Source organism: Lepidochelys kempii, chromosome 8, assembly GCF_965140265.1.
Source record: "Lepidochelys kempii isolate rLepKem1 chromosome 8, rLepKem1.hap2, whole genome shotgun sequence".
Taxonomy (NCBI): Eukaryota; Metazoa; Chordata; order Testudines; family Cheloniidae; genus Lepidochelys; species Lepidochelys kempii.
The window spans coordinates 14,497,250-14,515,644 of record NC_133263.1 but is presented as its reverse complement, the minus strand read 5'-3'; the positions used below and the strand labels follow the sequence as shown (position 1 = coordinate 14,515,644).

General features: G+C 42.7%; 1 protein-coding gene across 6 annotated transcripts in view; it reads left to right on the top strand.

Moving 5' to 3' along the window:
* The window catches only part of FNIP1 (folliculin interacting protein 1), a 93,915-nt gene extending 76,022 nt beyond the window's left edge, over window positions 1-17,893 (top strand). For 4 of the 6 annotated variants that reach the window (XM_073355620.1, XM_073355618.1, XM_073355619.1 and 1 more), the window contains 6 exons: window positions 3,675-3,844; window positions 8,496-9,930; window positions 10,341-10,509; window positions 12,621-12,818; window positions 13,332-13,447; window positions 14,495-17,893. In XM_073355620.1, coding sequence (XP_073211721.1) covers window positions 3,675-3,844; window positions 8,496-9,930; window positions 10,341-10,509; window positions 12,621-12,818; window positions 13,332-13,447; window positions 14,495-14,573 — 2,167 coding nt within the window. In that variant the 3' untranslated portion in view covers window positions 14,574-17,893. Of the gene's footprint in view, window positions 1-3,674; window positions 3,845-5,133; window positions 5,275-8,495; window positions 9,931-10,340; window positions 10,510-12,620; window positions 12,819-13,331; window positions 13,448-14,494 lie in introns of those variants that run through there. The other 2 variants (XR_012160222.1, XM_073355622.1) reach the window with 2 other exon arrangements.
* Window positions 17,894-18,395: the final 502 nt, after the last annotated feature.

The following is an 18,395-nucleotide window of genomic DNA, read 5'->3' as shown; positions in this document are numbered from 1 at the left end:
AAAATAGCAGTGTAGACGCTTAGGGATCCAACCCGAGCCTGAATGTCTACACTGCTATTTTTAGCCCAGTATCAGGAGTCCCTTGAGCCCAAGTCAGTTGACCTGGGCTCTGAGACGCACAGTTGCGGGGTTTTGTTTTTACATTGTTGATGTACCCTGAAAGTCACAAACATTCTAGTCTGCAAGACAAGAGGAAGACACAAAAAGTCTCTTATATGACTCCTTCCCCTCAATCTCATCAAATCCCAACTCAAGAATAAGCCTTCAAAAGATGGCTATAGAAAACCAGAGATGGTATGAGGGGAGGAGGGAAAACATCCCCTATGAAATGCATTAATCTACCTTTCAAAACCATTGAATAGGAGAGCTGTAATGAACAAGGTCAGAAATTCATGAAGAGCCACTCAGGTGGCAGAGTCTGATCACAAATTGTTAGTAGCCTGGCTTCCACAAAAAGCCAGGGCCTCATGAAGCATTAATGAGGACTTGTGCTACATTAGAACCCACCACGGGGCCCAAAAGGGTAAAGCGTTAAGCGGGTGCTAAGAATTCAGAATAAAAAAGTTCTTGGTTAACTCAACTGTGGAATCTTACAGAGTCACTCTTTCGTCTTCTCTTCTCTTCATCCTCTTCCTCCAAGGCTTAAATATGGGAGATTAAAAAGTGTGGCTTCACTGAAATCCTAAACCAAGCACAAATATGTGAAGTCTGAGAGAGAATAGAACTGCAAAGCAGCTCTTAACTCAAAGAAATGGACAGGAGAAGATCCAGCAGCTGGTCAGTGTAGCTCAGGCATCTGCAAAGGAAAATGTGACTCTGCTGTTCCTCAGAGCCTTTTACTTTTGCCTCTGAGTGGTAATTTCGCAATCCTTATCCCCCTGACAGGAAGGTCACAATTACCGTGCAGCATCGTCCACCTCCTGTAAGTAAGGGATCTCTTGCAGCAGTATGAGTGCCAGCAGACGTCAGTGGAATGTGAAAAGCCCTGATGATTTGTAGAGGGAGTTTAAAATGTTTTTCCCAAAATAAGTTCCAATCGGGATGGAAGCATTTGGCCAAGATTAAACTCCTCAGCCCACAGTCATTCTGAACTGTACACTCTAAGATATATTTTCTAGTGTGGTTTGGTTTGGTTTGGTTTTTGTTTTAAATGGGGCAGGATGGTGTTGTCCTTTAAATGCTTCAGTGAGGGTATTAGCAGCAATGAAGTCTGTGAGCCTGATTCTCCACTATGTCACACCAGTTTTACATTGATGTAACTCCATTATTTTCAATAGAAATGCTCTTAATACACATTGGTGTGGAAGGAGAATCAAACCCAACACCTGTAGGTTTCTAGTTTATTTCCAAAGCTCCATTCATTTATTCCACCTTACTCTCTCCAGCCAGCAATCCAGAGCGAGAGGACTAAAGCCTTTGGGTTTTTAAGATCTACAAAACTGTATTTAAATAGACTCTGTTCTGCTCAGGCCCAGAGGGATCTGGAGGTGGGGGGTATTTTTGGCAGGGGCACCTGAAATTGTAGTCAGGCCAACCATCACCACCCATTGGTCTGAAGAGGAATCTTGGAATGCCAGGTCCTTGGTCACCTCTCTGCAAATATCTGTAGGAGAAGTGGAGTTATTAACCCTTTCTCCAGCTCACTGGCCTCCTGCAGCTCCTTTGGTTAGCATTGCTGTGGGGAAGAATGTGTGGAAAAACAATATCCAAACAAAAATGCCACTGAAACTCAGAAGCCCTATGAGGTGCTGCTTCTCCTTTAAGATTTGCCAACAGTTGACTGCCTAACAGCTGACTGCAGGAAAATAATGACACTTTGTAGGTCAGAACCTCCCCAGATCCATCATATTTGTGTCTTCCATGTACGCTTTCTCTCTCCCCCAACAAGTGGGACTTTTTAAATGTAAAATGTCCATTCAGTGTACAGTTCTCAACTTACAGTTCTCAAATTACTGTCAGTGCAGTTCAGCAGCAGGAATCTGTGCAGAATACTGCCTTCAGAAAATAATTCAAACAATAGTAATTTACCTTTTCATAATGCTTTAATAGAACAAAGGGTTCTGCTCTGTGGAACTCAGTTTAACATTACTGAGCCACCGGGAGTAGGGATAGAATCTGTAACCCACTAACACTTTAAATTTCCCATCTGATTGGATTAGCTATAGATGCATGATTGTTGTTTGTTTGGAGTGCCATAAGCATACAAAGCACTTCCAACACTTGCAAGATACAAGGTCTCTCTGTCCTGAATGACTCAGTTTACCTTTAATATCTTTGCAAAACAAAGGCCTACCTATAAAAACACAATTTGGTTGAAATACAAATGGACAAAAACAAAGAAAATGCTTGGAAGAAGGGAAGCATGTAATTTTGTCTTCCCATATTTAGACACAACAAGGTGTCACCTTGATGACTTTTAAAATCCTTTAATGTAGTGTTTCTGTATAAATGCAAATTTAAAATTTGGTTATCGTATGAAGTATGTTGCTTTGTAGGTTTTTCTGTCATGCCTTGATGGAGTGAAAGTAGCATATGACTGATGTTAAATTCAAATCTGCTGTAGTAAAAGTCCTATTTCAGATGAAGAATGGTTTGATCTCATCTTTCAAAGGGATTATTTAAAGTCTTCCCAGTGATTGTTACCCAATTTATATTTGAATGTGAAGCTGGTTTTTGTGCAGTGTCAATAACCATGTTATATCATTACATTAAATCTACTAGTTCTGTTTTTCAAAAAGCTTTTTCACCCAACTTTTTAACTTGGCAAATGAAAACTGTTTTTGCCTGTTAGAGATGCACCTTTCCTGGCTGATAGTTACAGAGCTATGTGTTGATGCCACAGAACTTGGAGCATTTTTTGAAAGCAAGTGACTGTCTCATTTTTAAATTGCATAACTGTTATGCACAATGTCTATCTGTTTTCAGGGTTTGATAGTAACTATAAAGGATCCTTCTTCCTGAGATGTTCTTTTTCATAGATTCACAGATTTTAAGACCAAAATGGATAATTCCTTTAGATCATATTCTCATCTGACTTCCTGTATAACACAAGTCATAGAATTTCATCCCATTTACTCCTGTAATAAAGCCCAATAACTTGTGTTTTGAGAAGATATCATACTTAAGAACTACTGGACAGTGAAAGAGTTGCTAAAGTGGAATGTCAACTTAATTAAAACCCACCCTTTACCTTTAGATGCAAATTCTATAATATGTTTAGTGTTTTCTAATAATAAACTGTACTTACAGTTAGTTCTGTTAGCAGTATGGTACTCTGTGTACTATTAGTAAATATATTCACCAGATCTTTTGGTTTCACAGAGATTTTTTAGCACAATCTATGGCTACAGTAAACAGCTTGCTATGCATGGAATCATTGGTGAATAGAAGTCTCATAATATTGCTAAACTGAGGAATTAAAATGCCCATAATATGGAAACGTTCTACAGTTTTAATTTTATATTCCTTTCAAGAAATGCCTCTCATCTTGGGCAGTACATTTTCTTTTCCAGCCTGATGCATAAAGAAATCCAAGCAGACCGAGTGGTCTTTACTGTCTCTGTGTTCTTATTAGGAAGCTAGCATTCCTGCGTTTTTTAGATTATAGAATTGCTGTTGCTTTAATTCTATGAATGCCTCATTGGAAAAAGTGACACTGAGTGTTTCATTTTCAGATTTTTACCAGCCCTTCTGACTGCAATTCTGACTAACCACCTGGCCTGGGTCCCAACAGTCATGCCAAACGGACAGCCACCTATAAAAATCTTCCTGGAAAAGCATTCCTCCCAGAGTGTGGACATGTTGGCCAAGACTCATCCATACAACCCACTGTGGGCGCAACTAGGTATGTCTTAAACCTCACCAAACTATCTGTTAAAACACCACATAAATGTGTATCAGTGCAGTGACTTCTGCTAACCAATCCCACTGATTATTTACAAGTAGAAACCTGTGCCCTCAGACCAAGATACAGCTCTATAGATCAAGCATACAGAGAGATACTGCATTTACTATATACTATGTAATTACTTTAAGCACTACCATTAATAAAGCCGCAGCAGAAAAGTACAAAGTCCCTTTTATGTTAGGCAGGGCAGGTCTTACAGTGTCTTGATGGTGATGGGGGATTTTGGTCTCCTTGTGGATCCTTTTAGGGAAACTGCATTTTCTAGCTGCTCGGTTGCTATCCTTGACAACTCAAGTTGGGGGTGGGGCAGTAGAAAACAGGAAAATTACTTACTTAAAAACTTAATAAAAATTAATTTGAATAAGAAACAGCTGTGTCATCAATTAAAGAGACCATGAATGGTAAGGTGCAGTGAATGATTAATGCATAAAACCCATAGGTAATGCTCGGGCTAAGGACCCATTCCGAAGCCCATTAAAACCAATGGAAAGCCTTCAATGGTTCAGACCCTGTGTGTGGTTATTCATGTCACCATCTCATGGCTGGCCAACAGAGAGGAAGATTTAAGACTCCTACAATTCGGTCATATTGCCCCTTCCGGCAGAAGGTCCCCTGGAAGTGGGTTGGTCAGGGGAAAGGAAGACTTAGGTTCCCCTCACAGAATTTCTCCCACTTCGGTATAGGCAGGGGTGGCCTGCAAGAGGCTCACATCCCAGAACTCCAGGAATCTGCTGGAAGCCAGAGCTGTTATTAGGGAGGTGCTGTGCCTTTGCAATGCCCTCTGGCTCCCTGTGAGTCTTCTCCACCTCCTAGTACCCCTAAAACAGCCAAGCCCCCCACTCGCCTGCACAAACAAAACAACCAGAGCAGCTCTGATAAGCATGGGGCTGGGTAGAACTCCTCCCCCATTCAAAATATTGCAGAGCGCTGGGTGGGAGGGAAGAGAAGGCGGAGGGGTAGAGCTGCAGCTGGGTAGTGTTTCTCCCCAGCACTGTCACATTGTGCACTGATGGATGGCACAGATTCACTGTTCCCTCGGCTCTCTCTCCCTTAGGTGGGAGTGGGGTTTGCTCCAGTCTCCTGGGGATGTGGCTCTTTACAGTATTTCAGAGTAACAGCCGTGATAGTCTGATGAAGTGAGCTGTAGCTCACGAAAGCTTATGCTCAAATAAATTGGTTAGTCTCTAAGGTGCCACAAGTCCTCCTTTTCTTTTTGCTATTTACAGTAGTATCAGGAGCAATCTTATCCCCTCCAGCAGGTGCAGCTGACCCAGCTTCTGCATCTATCTGACCCACTGCCTTGGGTGGACTGCCTGAGCAGGCAGTGTGGCTCCTACAGGTGAAAAGAAAGAGGAAAAAGAGGATCGGTATGGGGCCCCTTTTGCCTCCAGAATGACCATAAAGATGAAATAAACCATCCCTGGCCATGTACTCTCCTTGATCCTCACTTTCATAACCAGTGACAGCCATGAGCAGAGCTGCACTGTAAACACGCTTGAATGAATTTAGTGCTCATTAAAGGTGCTGGATAGAGAGCCCTGGAGACCAAAGTCCTTTGTATCCCCAGAACAGTTAGAGCACTGGCTGTGGCCGCACAAGTTTCCCCCTGCTGCCCTGCCAGTGACCCCAAACCCTGATCTGGAGGAGTCTCCTGCAGAAGTAAAAGCTCAGCTCCGTTTCCGTGATCACTGAATTCTTGGCTTCTCTGCTGAGCTTGCCCGTTGGCTTTTGTGTTGTAAACACCTGCTCAGTAAGAACTGAAGTGAGAGTGTGAGACCCAGCTAGTCGTCATCCACAGACCACTGAAGTGATAACAGAGGATAAATTTCACTGGCTGTAAATCTGGGCCAGGCTTGGCATAGAGGTGAAAGGTTCCATTGCCTTTGGACTGTAATGGTGAGACTGACGTCGTAACCCCTATCCGGTGTGTAGTTTCACGGTTGCTGTTAAGGCTGTTGCCCATGGAAGGGTCCCTCTAAAACTAATTACCCCTTGAAAAGAAAACATATGTCTTTCCCCCTGAACTCATCCCATTGGGCCTAAATAGGGCAGCTCATATGTTCCTCTGATCAGTGCATCATCTTCCGTATGAGTCAAACAGCACTATTACAATCCTCTGTATTCAATAGAGATACACGTGGCAGAATTTGTAATTCTTTGTAATTTTGGCAACTAATAGCAATTTTTATTTTTAAGCATGTTTTTAACAATTCATAGTTGTGGGAAATTAAGGGGAGTAGTATTAGGGTTCGGATTAGGGCAGCGCTGATAGTGCGGTGGCAGGGGGTTCCCAGAACTGATATCTGGGCTGCAGGGGGCTCCCTGTGCAACAGAGGGGCACAAGGTGCGAGGAAGGCAGTCCTAGTCCAGGAGAGCACGGATCCTTGACCAGGGCCCCTAGGAGTAGCTCCTGGCTGTGGGAGAGGCCACCCTATGGCTAGGGGCTCCTGCCTAGGGGTGGCCTCTGTGCTCCTGAATGTTAAAGTGCGGGGCCGTGACAGCAGGGCCAATGACACTAGATCAGGCTAGATCGGGGCGGGCAAACTTTTTGGCCTGAGGGCCACATCGGGTTTTCAAAATTATATTTCGGGCCAGTTAGGGGAGGCTGTGTCTCCCCAAACAGCCAGGAGGCAGGGGCTGGGCCACACCTATCTGATCCCCCCCCGCCCCCGCTTCTCACCCCCTGACAGCTCCCCCGGGACTCCTGTCCCATCCAAACTACCCCTGTCCCCTGATGGCCCCCCCTACCTCCCTTCCAGGACTCCTGCACTATCCACCACCCATGTTCCCTAACTACCCCCGGACCCCTCACCCCGACTGCCCCCTGCCACCCCATCCGACCCCCCCTCTCATTCGTGACTGCCTCCTCCACCCCCAGGACTCCTGCCACATCCAACCACCCCTTCTCCCTGTCCCCTGCCACCCCATCCAACCTTCCCCCTTCCTGACTGCCTCCCCAGGACCCCTGCCCCCATTCAACCCCCCTGCCTTCTGTCCGCCCCAACCCCTATCCACAGCCCTGCTCCCTGCCCACCACCCCCAACTCCTCTGCCCTCTATCCAACCCCCCCGCCCCCTTACTGCACTGCCTGGAGCACCGGTGGCTGGTGGCGTTACAACCATGCCGCCCAGAGCACTGGGTCAGGCCGAGGCTCTGCAACTGCACTGCCCAGCCACCCAGAGCATTGCGCCGGTGGCATGGCGCACTGAGGCTGCGGGGGAGGGGGCGAGCCTCCCGGACCAGGAGCTCAGGGGCTGGGCAGGAGGGTCCCGCGGGCCGGATGTGGCCCACAGGCCATAGTATGCCCACCTCTGCACTAGACCCTTGTGGGCGCTAGATGTGGGCGAGGCTGGGCTTGCCAACTGTTGGTGGTGGTTTTTTTGGTCAATTTCTGTCTTGTGAAATTGTCTAATGATGACTGACAATTTAAAGTCAATCCTGTGTGACAAAGTTCCTCCTCTGCCTTGGTGGGTCCTGTGCTTATCGGTGGATTTGCTCACCTCAGAGGTTCCTGGCAGCCCTCAGTTTGGCCACTTTCATGGCTCAAATCTGCCATTCACTCAGTTAGCCTCATCACTGGCCAGCATGGGGAAAGGAAGAAGAACAATCCCTGCAGTCTCTGCTGATCCACCTAGTGGATCGGGGAACAGGTCAGAGACCTTCCCCTCTGGTGGAACCCACAGTCCAGGTCAACTCCTCTGGTATCAAGTAGGGAGCTGGGGGGATGGAGGGATGGGAGGAACCCAGGCCCGCCCTCTACTCCGGGTTCCAGCCCAGGGCCCTGTGGTATGCAGCTGTCTACAGTGGCTCCTGTAACAGCTGAATGACAGCTACAACTCCCTGGGCTACTTCCCCATGGCCTCCTCCCAGCACCTTCTTTATTCCCACCACAGGACCTTCCTCCTGATGTCTGATAATGTGTGTACTTCTCAGTCTTCCAGTAGTATGCCTTCTCACTCTGTTTCTTGCGCCTCTTGCTCCCAGCTCCTCGCACACACACCACAAACTGAAGTGAGCTCCTTTTTAAACCTAGGTGCCCTGATTAGCCTGCCTGTCTTAATTGATTTTAGCGGCTTCGTGATTGGCTGCAGGTGTTCCAATCAGCCTGTCTGCCTCGTTTAAAGAAAGTTCCTGATTGTTCTGGAACCTTCCCTGTTACCTTACCCAGGGAAAAGGGACCTACTTAACCTGGGGCTAATATATCTGCCTTCCGTCACTCTCCTGTAGCCATCTGGCTTGACCCTGTCACACCTGTCAAGCCTAAATACAGAGGTGCCCAAGCTGATTGAGACAACATTGACACTAGAAACTTTTGCTAGTGTAAAAATATTGGTTAGGAGTGTGTGCTTTGTTTTGTTTGGCAACATTTCTATACCAGCAAAAGCAATAGTGTAGACACAATTGTACCAGCAAAAGCACTTTTTTGCCAGTATAAGCTGTATCTGCACTAGGGAGGTTTACTGGTCTAGCTTTACCCACAAATCTCATCTACTGTTGACCTGGCCTTAGAAAACTAGTATCTGTATAATAACAGCATGATTATTTTAAAGCTGCAAAATATTGATGCTTGCTTTGTTTTCTGTTGTAGGAGACTTGTATGGGGCTATTGGATCACCTGTGAGATTAGCAAAAACAGTGGTGGTTGGTAAAAGACAAGATCTAGTCCAGAGATTGCTTTATTTCCTCACTTACTTCATAAGATGCTCTGAACTACAAGAGACGCATCTTCTAGAAAATGGGGAAGATGAAGCCATAGTAATGCCTGGAACAGTTATTACTACCACACTGGAGAAAGGAGAGGTAGAGGAATCTGAATATGTGCTCATAACAATCCACAGGAACAGAAGCAATTTGCTATCTAGAGAGTCTGAAGAAATGAGAACTCCTAACTGTAGCTGTAAATATTGCAAGTGTCCACTTCTTGGGCAAAATACAGAGGGTGTTTCACATCAAGAGAGAGAATACGCCCAAAATGCCTCTAAGGTGGATCTGGAGACTTCTTCAGATGAGAGCAGGACAATTTCTGTTGCTGACTGCCAAGAAAATGCTGCTGACATTAAGCAGTGCAAGGATAAATTGACATCTTGTCTGGACACAAAATTGGAAACAGTAATCTGCACAGGGTCAACTTCAGTGGACAAATGTGCAATGGCAGAGTCGGGATTAGAGCCAACAGCAGGAACGTGGAGGACTGAGGAGTCACTGGAATCTGGTAACCAGGCCATCAGAGTAACAAGATCAACAGGTATAGCAGTGGAAAAGAAGCCTCCGGATAAGCTCTTGTCTGATGCGTTTCCTTGTAGTACCGCTGAGGCTCAGACAAAGGTGACTTTCCTGATTGGAGATTCCATGTCTCCTGATTCAGATATTGAACTCCGAAGTCAAGCAGTCGTGGAACAAATTGCTAGGCATCACAACCAAGCAGCAATGGAGGAAGGAGTGAGTGCTGCTCAGAACTGTGAATCAAAACAAACTGTTGGGGACCAAAATAGAGACTGTGGGACAGCTGAACCGTTCCCTCAAGTTGCCAGCGCGCATCAGAATTGGAATCCGAATCCTTACAATGCAGAGAGCATGAGTCTGTTTGATGAGTATTTTACGGATGACGGTTCAATTGAAACCAGGACTATTGATGATATTCCAATGCAAGCAACTATAGACGTTCTAGATCATGGCAGCAGTTTAGAACTTTCTAAAAAATTAGGTACAACGAACAGCAAACTACCCAGTGAATTTTGTAAGTTTATGGAATCTGATCGCCAGGAGACATGCAAAAAATGCTTTGCTGAGCAGGACCAAAGAGACACAATCTCTATTTGTGTCCCCCATGGGGATAAAGAGAATTCAGAGAAAAAAGTTGCCCCCGGATCTGATTGGGACATTCCAAGAAACGAGAGCTCAGATAGTGCTCTCGGTGACAGTGAAAGTGAAGATACAGGTCATGATCTAACCAGACAAAACAGTAATTACTACGTAGGAGAGCATGAAGATTGGACAGAAGAAGATGAGATCCCTTTTCCTGGGTAAGTATTTTCAACTGTAACCGACACCATGGTAAATATAATCTCTCTCCTCGTTCCTCCATACACATGCCTTGAGGTCCTGCCGCCTGTTTTTGCATCCATGGTTGGAAAGATTCTCTTGGGCTCGGTGGTTGTAAAATGAATTTAAAGAGCATGGTGATCTGGATGTTAACAGTATTAATTATGCATGGCAACCCTGGCTTGTATCTTGTTCCTCTACAGTATTTTATGCACAGGGCTGAATACTTTAAGCTGTCTTTGAACTGAAGTTCCTTTTTAAAATGTGGTTGGACAGCTGATCACGTTTAGAGGCGAGATGATCGGAACGGAAATGTCACACTTGCTCAAGCTGAAATGAGTCAAAATCAGTGCTAGTTATAGTACATGTCCATGATATACCTTTCTTGCAGGTCAAAATTAGTTGAAGTGAACTCTATCCAGCCCAGTATTGCCAATTTTGGAAGGTCCTTGCTAGGTGGCTACTGTTCATCTTACGTACCTGACTTTGTTTTGCAAGGAGTAGGAAATGATGAAAAACTGAGACACTGTTTGGTGTCGGATTTGTCGCATGCGGTGCAGGTAATTAAACTATATCCAATGAAATGTATATTACACAATAAAGAGAGGCAAATATTTCTGAACTGGCAAACCTGCTGGAACTGAAAATATTTATTCTCACAGCTCCATTCTAGTCTCCACACACCCATTTCACTAGTTTCTCAATGCTCTTGTCTATCAGTTGTTACTCCTGAGTAACATGGTTATAGTTATCTGCTCCAGATTTGCACCGTAAGGTCCTGTTGAAGCCAGTGAAGAAGGATCATGCCCTAGGAGAAAAGAGACATTCATGTTAAACCTTAGAGAAATCATGAAGTCTCTCTTCTTTTAGGTGCAGCAACCCCGTTGATAGATAGCGTTATGAGATATGGAGTCCGAACTGCCATATAGCCTTCCCCATTTATGTCTCCCAAACAAACTGCTGATGTCCTGAGTGTCTGCAAAGCAGAACTTACAGTGGTGAAATTTAACATTGTCCTCAGAAATACTGGGATCTCCCAGTACTGTTATTTCTTTTTCATAGAAGGTAATGACCCAACGGTGCTGGCTTTGTGGGGAAAAGAGAGACAAACACCCCACCCCCACCCCAAGGCGCATGGGGAGCAGGGCTCTCTGCACTCTGATCTCCCTTTCTCTTCCTATTCTTTCCTATAGAATGGGGACTCTAGGGCACTGTTTCTTCCCTAACAGAGTCCTAGCCGCATAATCCATTATCTGTACTGGGGGAGAGGCTGGAGAATGGGCAGGTTGGAGGGAGGAGTGGATGGGTGGAAGTGCATCATTCCCTACCCCCTCTGGCTCTGTGGAAATTAAAGGAAAAGACATTACAGACAAGGGTTGCCATTTGCTATTGAAGGGCATGATCTTTCTTCCCTATAAGCCAATAGCTTGCTTCAGTGGGAGCAGGATCAGTCCCTAGCAAAGATAAAAGAACACTTTTTCTGTGAGCAGTAAACAGATCCCTTCTGCCACAAAGCCCCAGTAATAGCACCGTTTTATGCGGTTTGGCTACCTGTATCTGTGGCCATTTCCCATAGGGCTATGTGCAGGGAAGGGGAAGAAAACTATCAGATGCATGTTAGCCACTGAGTTGCCCTGCACACCTGGGTGGATTTCACCCATTTATAAATAAAGCCCAGCTGAACTTTGAGAAACCAGTTCAGTATCTCAAAGTGACTACTGGAGTGAAACGAATGCTTCATTCTTATATACCACAAAATAAAGAGAGATTTTTTTTTCTCCCCTAACAAACTTTTTAACTGAACTGATAACATCAAGCACTGCCAGGAATATAAAATATTAGAAAAGATTTTACTCACTGGCTTTCAAATAAAATCATACTGTACCATAGCACCACATTGGTGGTGCTCTGGGTAAAGGGATGCTTTCTCAAGCAGTTAAGCCAAAAATATAATGGGAAAAGGACCAACAGAGTTCTAAATATTTCTTTTAAGAAAAATCCATTGCAGAGAAATATTTTGTCAATGCGCTGTTTGAAGGCACTAGACGAGTGAGTGTGGACTTTGTTGTTTGCTCCCTCTGCTGGTTCTGCAGCAACAGTTAACAAACCTTATCCCCAGAGCTGTTGCTGACAGTAAGGAAAACTTGACTAGTAACAGGAGTGAAACTATTTAAAGTGTCCAAACTGAGTGAAATACAAAAAATAAATAACAGCACACATGGTGACAAGGAAATTAGATTTTGGATGCTTTCAGCTTTAATAACCTAAAGTTTAACAGTTAAAGCTAGTCAGGGGGTTGGGTTTTTTTTAAATATAATTTTAACCTATGTCCATTTAACGTCAGCTCCATTCAAACAGGACACATCAATATTTATTGAATGTCCAATGGGAAACTTTGTGGGCACTGAAACACATATTCATGCTTGGAAGAAGATATTCAATACAATAGAGGATAATAAAAAGAAAACTACTTTGGAAAATGTAGTATTTTTTTCCTTTTAAAACTGTGGTAGCTTTTCTGTTATAAAGATCCATTTTTAAGGGATTGCAGTGTATGTAAAAATGCCATCACTATTCAGGAACAAATTATTTTTGGAAAAATTGAGTTGTCTTTTGTTACTCTCAGACTTAAACTATTGTCTTTGTCTTTTTTTTTTTTTTTTTTTTTAAGCATCCTGTTTTGGATGAACCAATTGCAGAGGCTGTTTGCATTATCGCAGACACGGATAAATGGACAGTGCAAGTGGCCAGTAGCCAAAGGCGAATGATTGATAATAAACTAGGAAAAGAGGTGTTAGTCTCTAGCCTTATCTCCAATCTGCTTCATTCCACTCTTCAGCTTTACAAGCATAATTTATCTCCAAATTTTGTAAGTATGGGTGACATCTAAAGGGCTGAATATACTTTGAGAATATAATTTAAATTTAGTGTGTTAACGAAGATGCTATAAGTTGATATTTCTCATACTTCCACATAGCCACAATTGGTCATATTGTGCATTTTCTAACTTCCAGTTTTGCCCATTTGGGATATTCAGTTGAACTTTGTTTTGTAACGAAGATAGCTGTCTTTGGTCCTGATTTGATTTGCAACCAAAATTTCCACTGAAATAGGTGAGAGTCTTGCTAGAGTAGGACCATAAGATCCATGCTTTACGTAAACAATACTTTTCAGAACAGAAATCTAAACAAAAGTTTGTGTCATTCTTGCTGTGTGTCTTCCCCTGCTATTGCCAGGTGCTTTCAAATAATTATGTACCTTGACGTGGCCCACTAAAGAAAGTAGAATTATGGGGACTGTGTTGTTGTTCTTTGGCATTTGGCTGGTATAGGGGGCTGCAAGGTGATTTGTTTCTGATGTGATTGTTTTCATGTGCTCCTAGTGTGTTATGCACCTGGAAGATCGGCTGCAAGAGCTGTATTTCAAAAGCAAGATGCTGTCTGAATACCTCAAGGGCCAGATGCGAGTTCATGTCAAGGAGCTGGGCGTGGTACTTGGGTATGATCACGTTGTTCAGTACAGTTTCCACATGTGTTTCCCCTATCACAAATCTTCTCTACATGTACTAGTAGGGTTGTCACAGCCACAGGCTCTGCGCTAGTGGATCCCTGTGCAGGATCAGGACTATTAGTTTGACATGAATTTCCCATTCTGGGGCTGTCTCCATGTCTTCCAAGATCCCTCTCTATTCCCCCCCCCCCCCGGACTCACCACTCCAGAGTTCATCAGAACCATTCTTTAGGTGGCCAGTCCCTGTTGAAGAACACAAGGCACTTGATACCTCCAGGGTGACATTCCCCACCTGGCACAGAGAACACTCTCTGAATCCCCTCAGTGGGAATGGGGCACAAGCAGAGAGGCCATTTAATGGATCCTAGGAAGGCGATCTCATCACCAGCTCTAAATACTCCATTATGCAGATGGGTATTGGTTGAAGGCTAGGATGCAGGGGTGGGGGTGGGGGGGTGTAGCCACAGGCTGAAGTAGTATCTGCAAAGGGAGGAGCTGCAGCACAGTGCCATGGCTTGCCTGAGAGTGGGGAATGAATGAATTCCACTCCCCCCTTTGCTCCTAACTTGTGCTGAGTTCCCCACATAAAGCTCCTTTACTCAGGCTGCGTGCGTGCAGTGGGTAGGACGAATTCCCCCCCCCCCCCCCGTGTATTCCCTTGCCAGCACGGTTAGCTCAGTGACCAAGAGAGCAGGCAGAAATGGAACCCAAGTCTTCTGCATGACAATGAAGATCTGTCAGTGAGTCACCAGGCAGATCGGGAATTAATTTTTATGTCTGTTGAAAAACAAACTAATTGTTCGCATTTTTAATCACACGTGGTGATGTTGCCTTGCCTTCAGAAATGCAAATGTTTTAACTTTACATTGAGAATGACTTGTAGTTTAAAGCTTTATAAATAAAATATAGAAGTTCTCTCCTTGAATAGTCCAACTGCAAATACCTTAGCTTGGCATGGATAATATAGCAGTTAATGCACATGTACAGCCCACCTACATTTTGGGTTAGATTTAGTGTTTCTCTTCTTCCTTTTAGGATTGAATCCAGCGACCTCCCTTTACTGGCAGCTGTAGCAAGTACTCACTCTCCATATGTTGCCCAGATACTACTTTAAAATGCTGAAGGGCATAGAGATTAACTTTTTTTTTCTTCCTGGAAATGAAATGGAAGACAAGGAGACAGACATGAAACACACTTGTCCTGGTTTCTTTTCACTGGAGGCAACTGAACTGAACAGCTTGCTGAGCTGACTGGGTCTCCGTCACTGACTGCATATTATACAAACAATTGGAGAGTTCTTTTTATTTTTTTTCTCTCTCCCATTTGGCCATTCATAAAAAAGAATTTAAACTATAATCATAATTGAAAAGCCTGAGTTTGAGGTTACTGAAGAAAACCCAAGATTTTAGAAAAAGCTGAAGAACTGCAAATGGTTTTGGCAGTTTCTGCAAGGAGGCTAATTATGTACAGTGAAAAACAGGGAATGCAAGGAAGAACTGCTTTGTAATAATGTACAGTGCTTTTGCTGATTGTAAACTTTAACAGGAGAAGAAAGCAGCTGTCTTGAGACTGGCTTATACTTATTAGGAGTGGGTTAAGATCTCTAACTCTCAAACTGCAGTGATTTGTAACAACTGCTTTTTCACTAAATAGTCAAATTGTGGATATTTCTCAAAGGAAAAATGATTTTTTGTAAACAGCTTACTAATGACACTCAGCTAAAAATGTATTTGTAATCCGTTTTCAAGCAGCGGGGGGCGCCAACAAACAAACTGGCAAATGTGACTATTTCCCTTTCTTGGCTTGGTGTTGTAACAGGTATTCAATGGCTATAATGTTTAAATGTTGCTTTATAGTGATACTTTTGTTTCATGACTTACAAAAAATAGAAGAAATGCAATTTTGAAACAAAACCAACAAATGCTAAAGAGAGAATGATGATTGAAATTTCCCGGTGGCATCCCAAAAATGCCATGACTATTACCTCTAATATTTTTACAGTCTATAATATTCTGGCAATATATTGTTTTTACAGCAGTCAGTGAGTGAGTGAAATAATGAGCTAGAAATAATTGTACCAAAGCACTGGGGGAGGAAAAAATAGACTATTAACCTTAATTGCTCAGGTAACTAATTGCTATATATTTTTTAAAAAAAAAAAGTTCTACAAATGTGGATGTGTGATTATGCCATTGCACAGAAATATCAAAATTATTTTTAGACAAAATGTCCCAATGATGCAAGTGGTTGTAATCCCTTTTCTACCGACTTGATTAGCTACCAGCAGGAAATGCTGTTTATTCCATTCTCAGCATTTCTCCTTTACTCGCTCACCATTGTTTTGCCGTCAGACATACAGTAGTCGCAAAAACCAGCGGCTGTGGAATCACTCTGCTGTAAGTGATGTGAACGTTCAGCAGGTGGGTGATTATGTATCAAAAGGCGCTACTACCTCAGTTTCACTGGACACTGCGTTCTGTGCTTCTCTGTGCTTGCTTGTCCTAGCAGCCAGTTCACATAGCTAATTACAGTTCTTGTTTTCATTGATCATTTTCAGTATACTGGAGTTCACAGCCTATCCCTAATAAAAGTGAAAGGTACTGGTTCACTCGTTCGCTAAACTATCTTTACCATTCTATAATAGCTCGTTCTTTCTATAAGCCTCTTTTCAATAATGTGTAACATGCTCTCTGTTGTGGTTTGCGGATGTTTTTTAAAAACAAAACAGTCCCCCCCTCCCCATCGAACTTAAAAACAATGGGTGAAATCCCAGCCCTGCTGACATCAATAGCAAAACTCTCACTGACTTCAACAAGGCCAGAATTTCACCCAGTGTGTTTTGGTAGTAGTATAAAAAAATCGTAACTTTAATCTTAAGACTCCGTTCCTACAAGTGTCCGTATGGACAGACTTGCACCTGCACCATTATCCTTGTAGGGTTGGAATCTAACTTGGTAAGTAAGCCAAACTTTAATATGGGCAGTGTGTCCTGAAATTCTGTCTGCATACAAAATCTAATGCTGACTGCTGCAGGGAAGACTTTCATATTTAATATAGTCTGAAGATTTAATTTGTCACTTTGCTTATTGTTTAAATGTCCTCTTTTAAGCACATGATTATATTACATCTGGGTTTTAGAATGAACACAACAAATGTTTAAGGGCCTGATTCTACAAACACACATCAGTAATGTAGGATTGCGTTCTAAAATACGAATTTTAAACTGTTTTTGCTAGAATACAGTATGTAGCCAATAATTACAATTCTGAACATTGTACATAGTTTACAGTTAATATAACCTGATCGCAGTAGTACAACAAGACTTGGTACTACAACGTATTGAGCACTCTGGCCCTGATCCATCAAAGCACTCAAGCACGTGCTTAACTTTAAGCATGTACTAGTCTCATTAAGCACAAATAGTCTCACTGGAGTCAATGAGACTAGCACATGCTTAAGTGCTTTGATGGCTCAGCACCTTGTAGGATTAAGCCCCTAATGAATTATTACAAGTAAATACTCTGTTCTCTTCTGTTTACTCATCACTAAGCAAACTCTGGACATTATTTTGAAATTGGGGTTGACTCTAAGAAACACATGGCCTCTGCCAACACGAAATTAAGTACTTGAGAGAGAAAAAATTGTTATTAAGATAAATCATTTTCAGCTTTCTTCTGCCTAACACAACTCCCTCAGACTGTTTTAATACAATCATTTGTTCAGTCAGTCCTAGACAAAGTGGCCATCTTGCCATCACTGTGGTTATCAGGTCACCAATGCTAGCTCCCCATGTGAGACGAATATCTGAGCTTTAGGTCTAAAACGTATGGACACTTTTCCTAACCATACTGCTGTTGTAATAAATATGCAAATTTAACTTTAGCATGATGGGCAGTGTTCCTGTAACTTCTCTTTTATGGTACATGAGAAATGTGGTACATGCACCTTTGTTGAATAATTTTAAAAAAGGGATCTTTAACAACACTGTAGTGTTGACTCTTTAAAATGTATCACACCTTTTTTGTGTATAAAAAACTAATCTGTTTGATTTATTTCTTCAATATTCCCAACCTCTATTAATATGTCTTAATTTTTAGGCTGAAAACATTAAGTATACTAAACATATCTACTAGCAAATTTATTTTGTTACAATTGGCAAACACTGGTCTGCTCAAAACAAAATAATAATAAAAAGAACAGGATTTTACACCTTGCATACATTTTCCCTGTTAGTTATGACAGATGTTTTAGGACAATTTGTTTTGCTTTCTCTAAATTATTTAGATGGTGGTATGTGTAAAATGCTGGGTAAAATGTACATATTTGTTATCTCTTTTGTTTTTTGTATATATTTCCCAAGATGTGCACTTGTATTATAATAACCATTCCCAATTTTAGGGGGAAATTGTGCAATAAATACAGTATGTCAGTTTACTTCCTGGTGGGACTCTTTTTTGTTTGTGACTTGTGTGGGTGAAAATACAAACCATGATGACCACAGGTTTGAAACTTGGGTGCCTAATATCAGATCCCTGAAATCCCTACTTTGTCACCTAATTAAATGTTATGATTACCAGAGGTGCAGAGATCACTTAATTCCATGCCTGATTTGGATTTAGGTGTCTAATGTTATGCAAGTCTGAAAATGTTGGCCTCAATATCAGTCCAAAGAGTTGTATTAAGATTTATCCCAGAAGAAAGCTGGCCCGATCATTCTTATTGCAGTGTTGTTGGAGCCATGTTGGTCCCAGGATATCAGAGAGACAAGCTGGGACAGGTAATATCTTTTATAGGACCAACTTTTCTATTCAGTTTCCAGAGACTTTCACTTGATTGAGGGGTTCCACTTTTCTCGGGGTATGTCTACACTATGAAATTAGGTCGATTTTTAGAAATCAGTTTTATACAGTCGATTGTGTATGTTCCCACTAAGCGC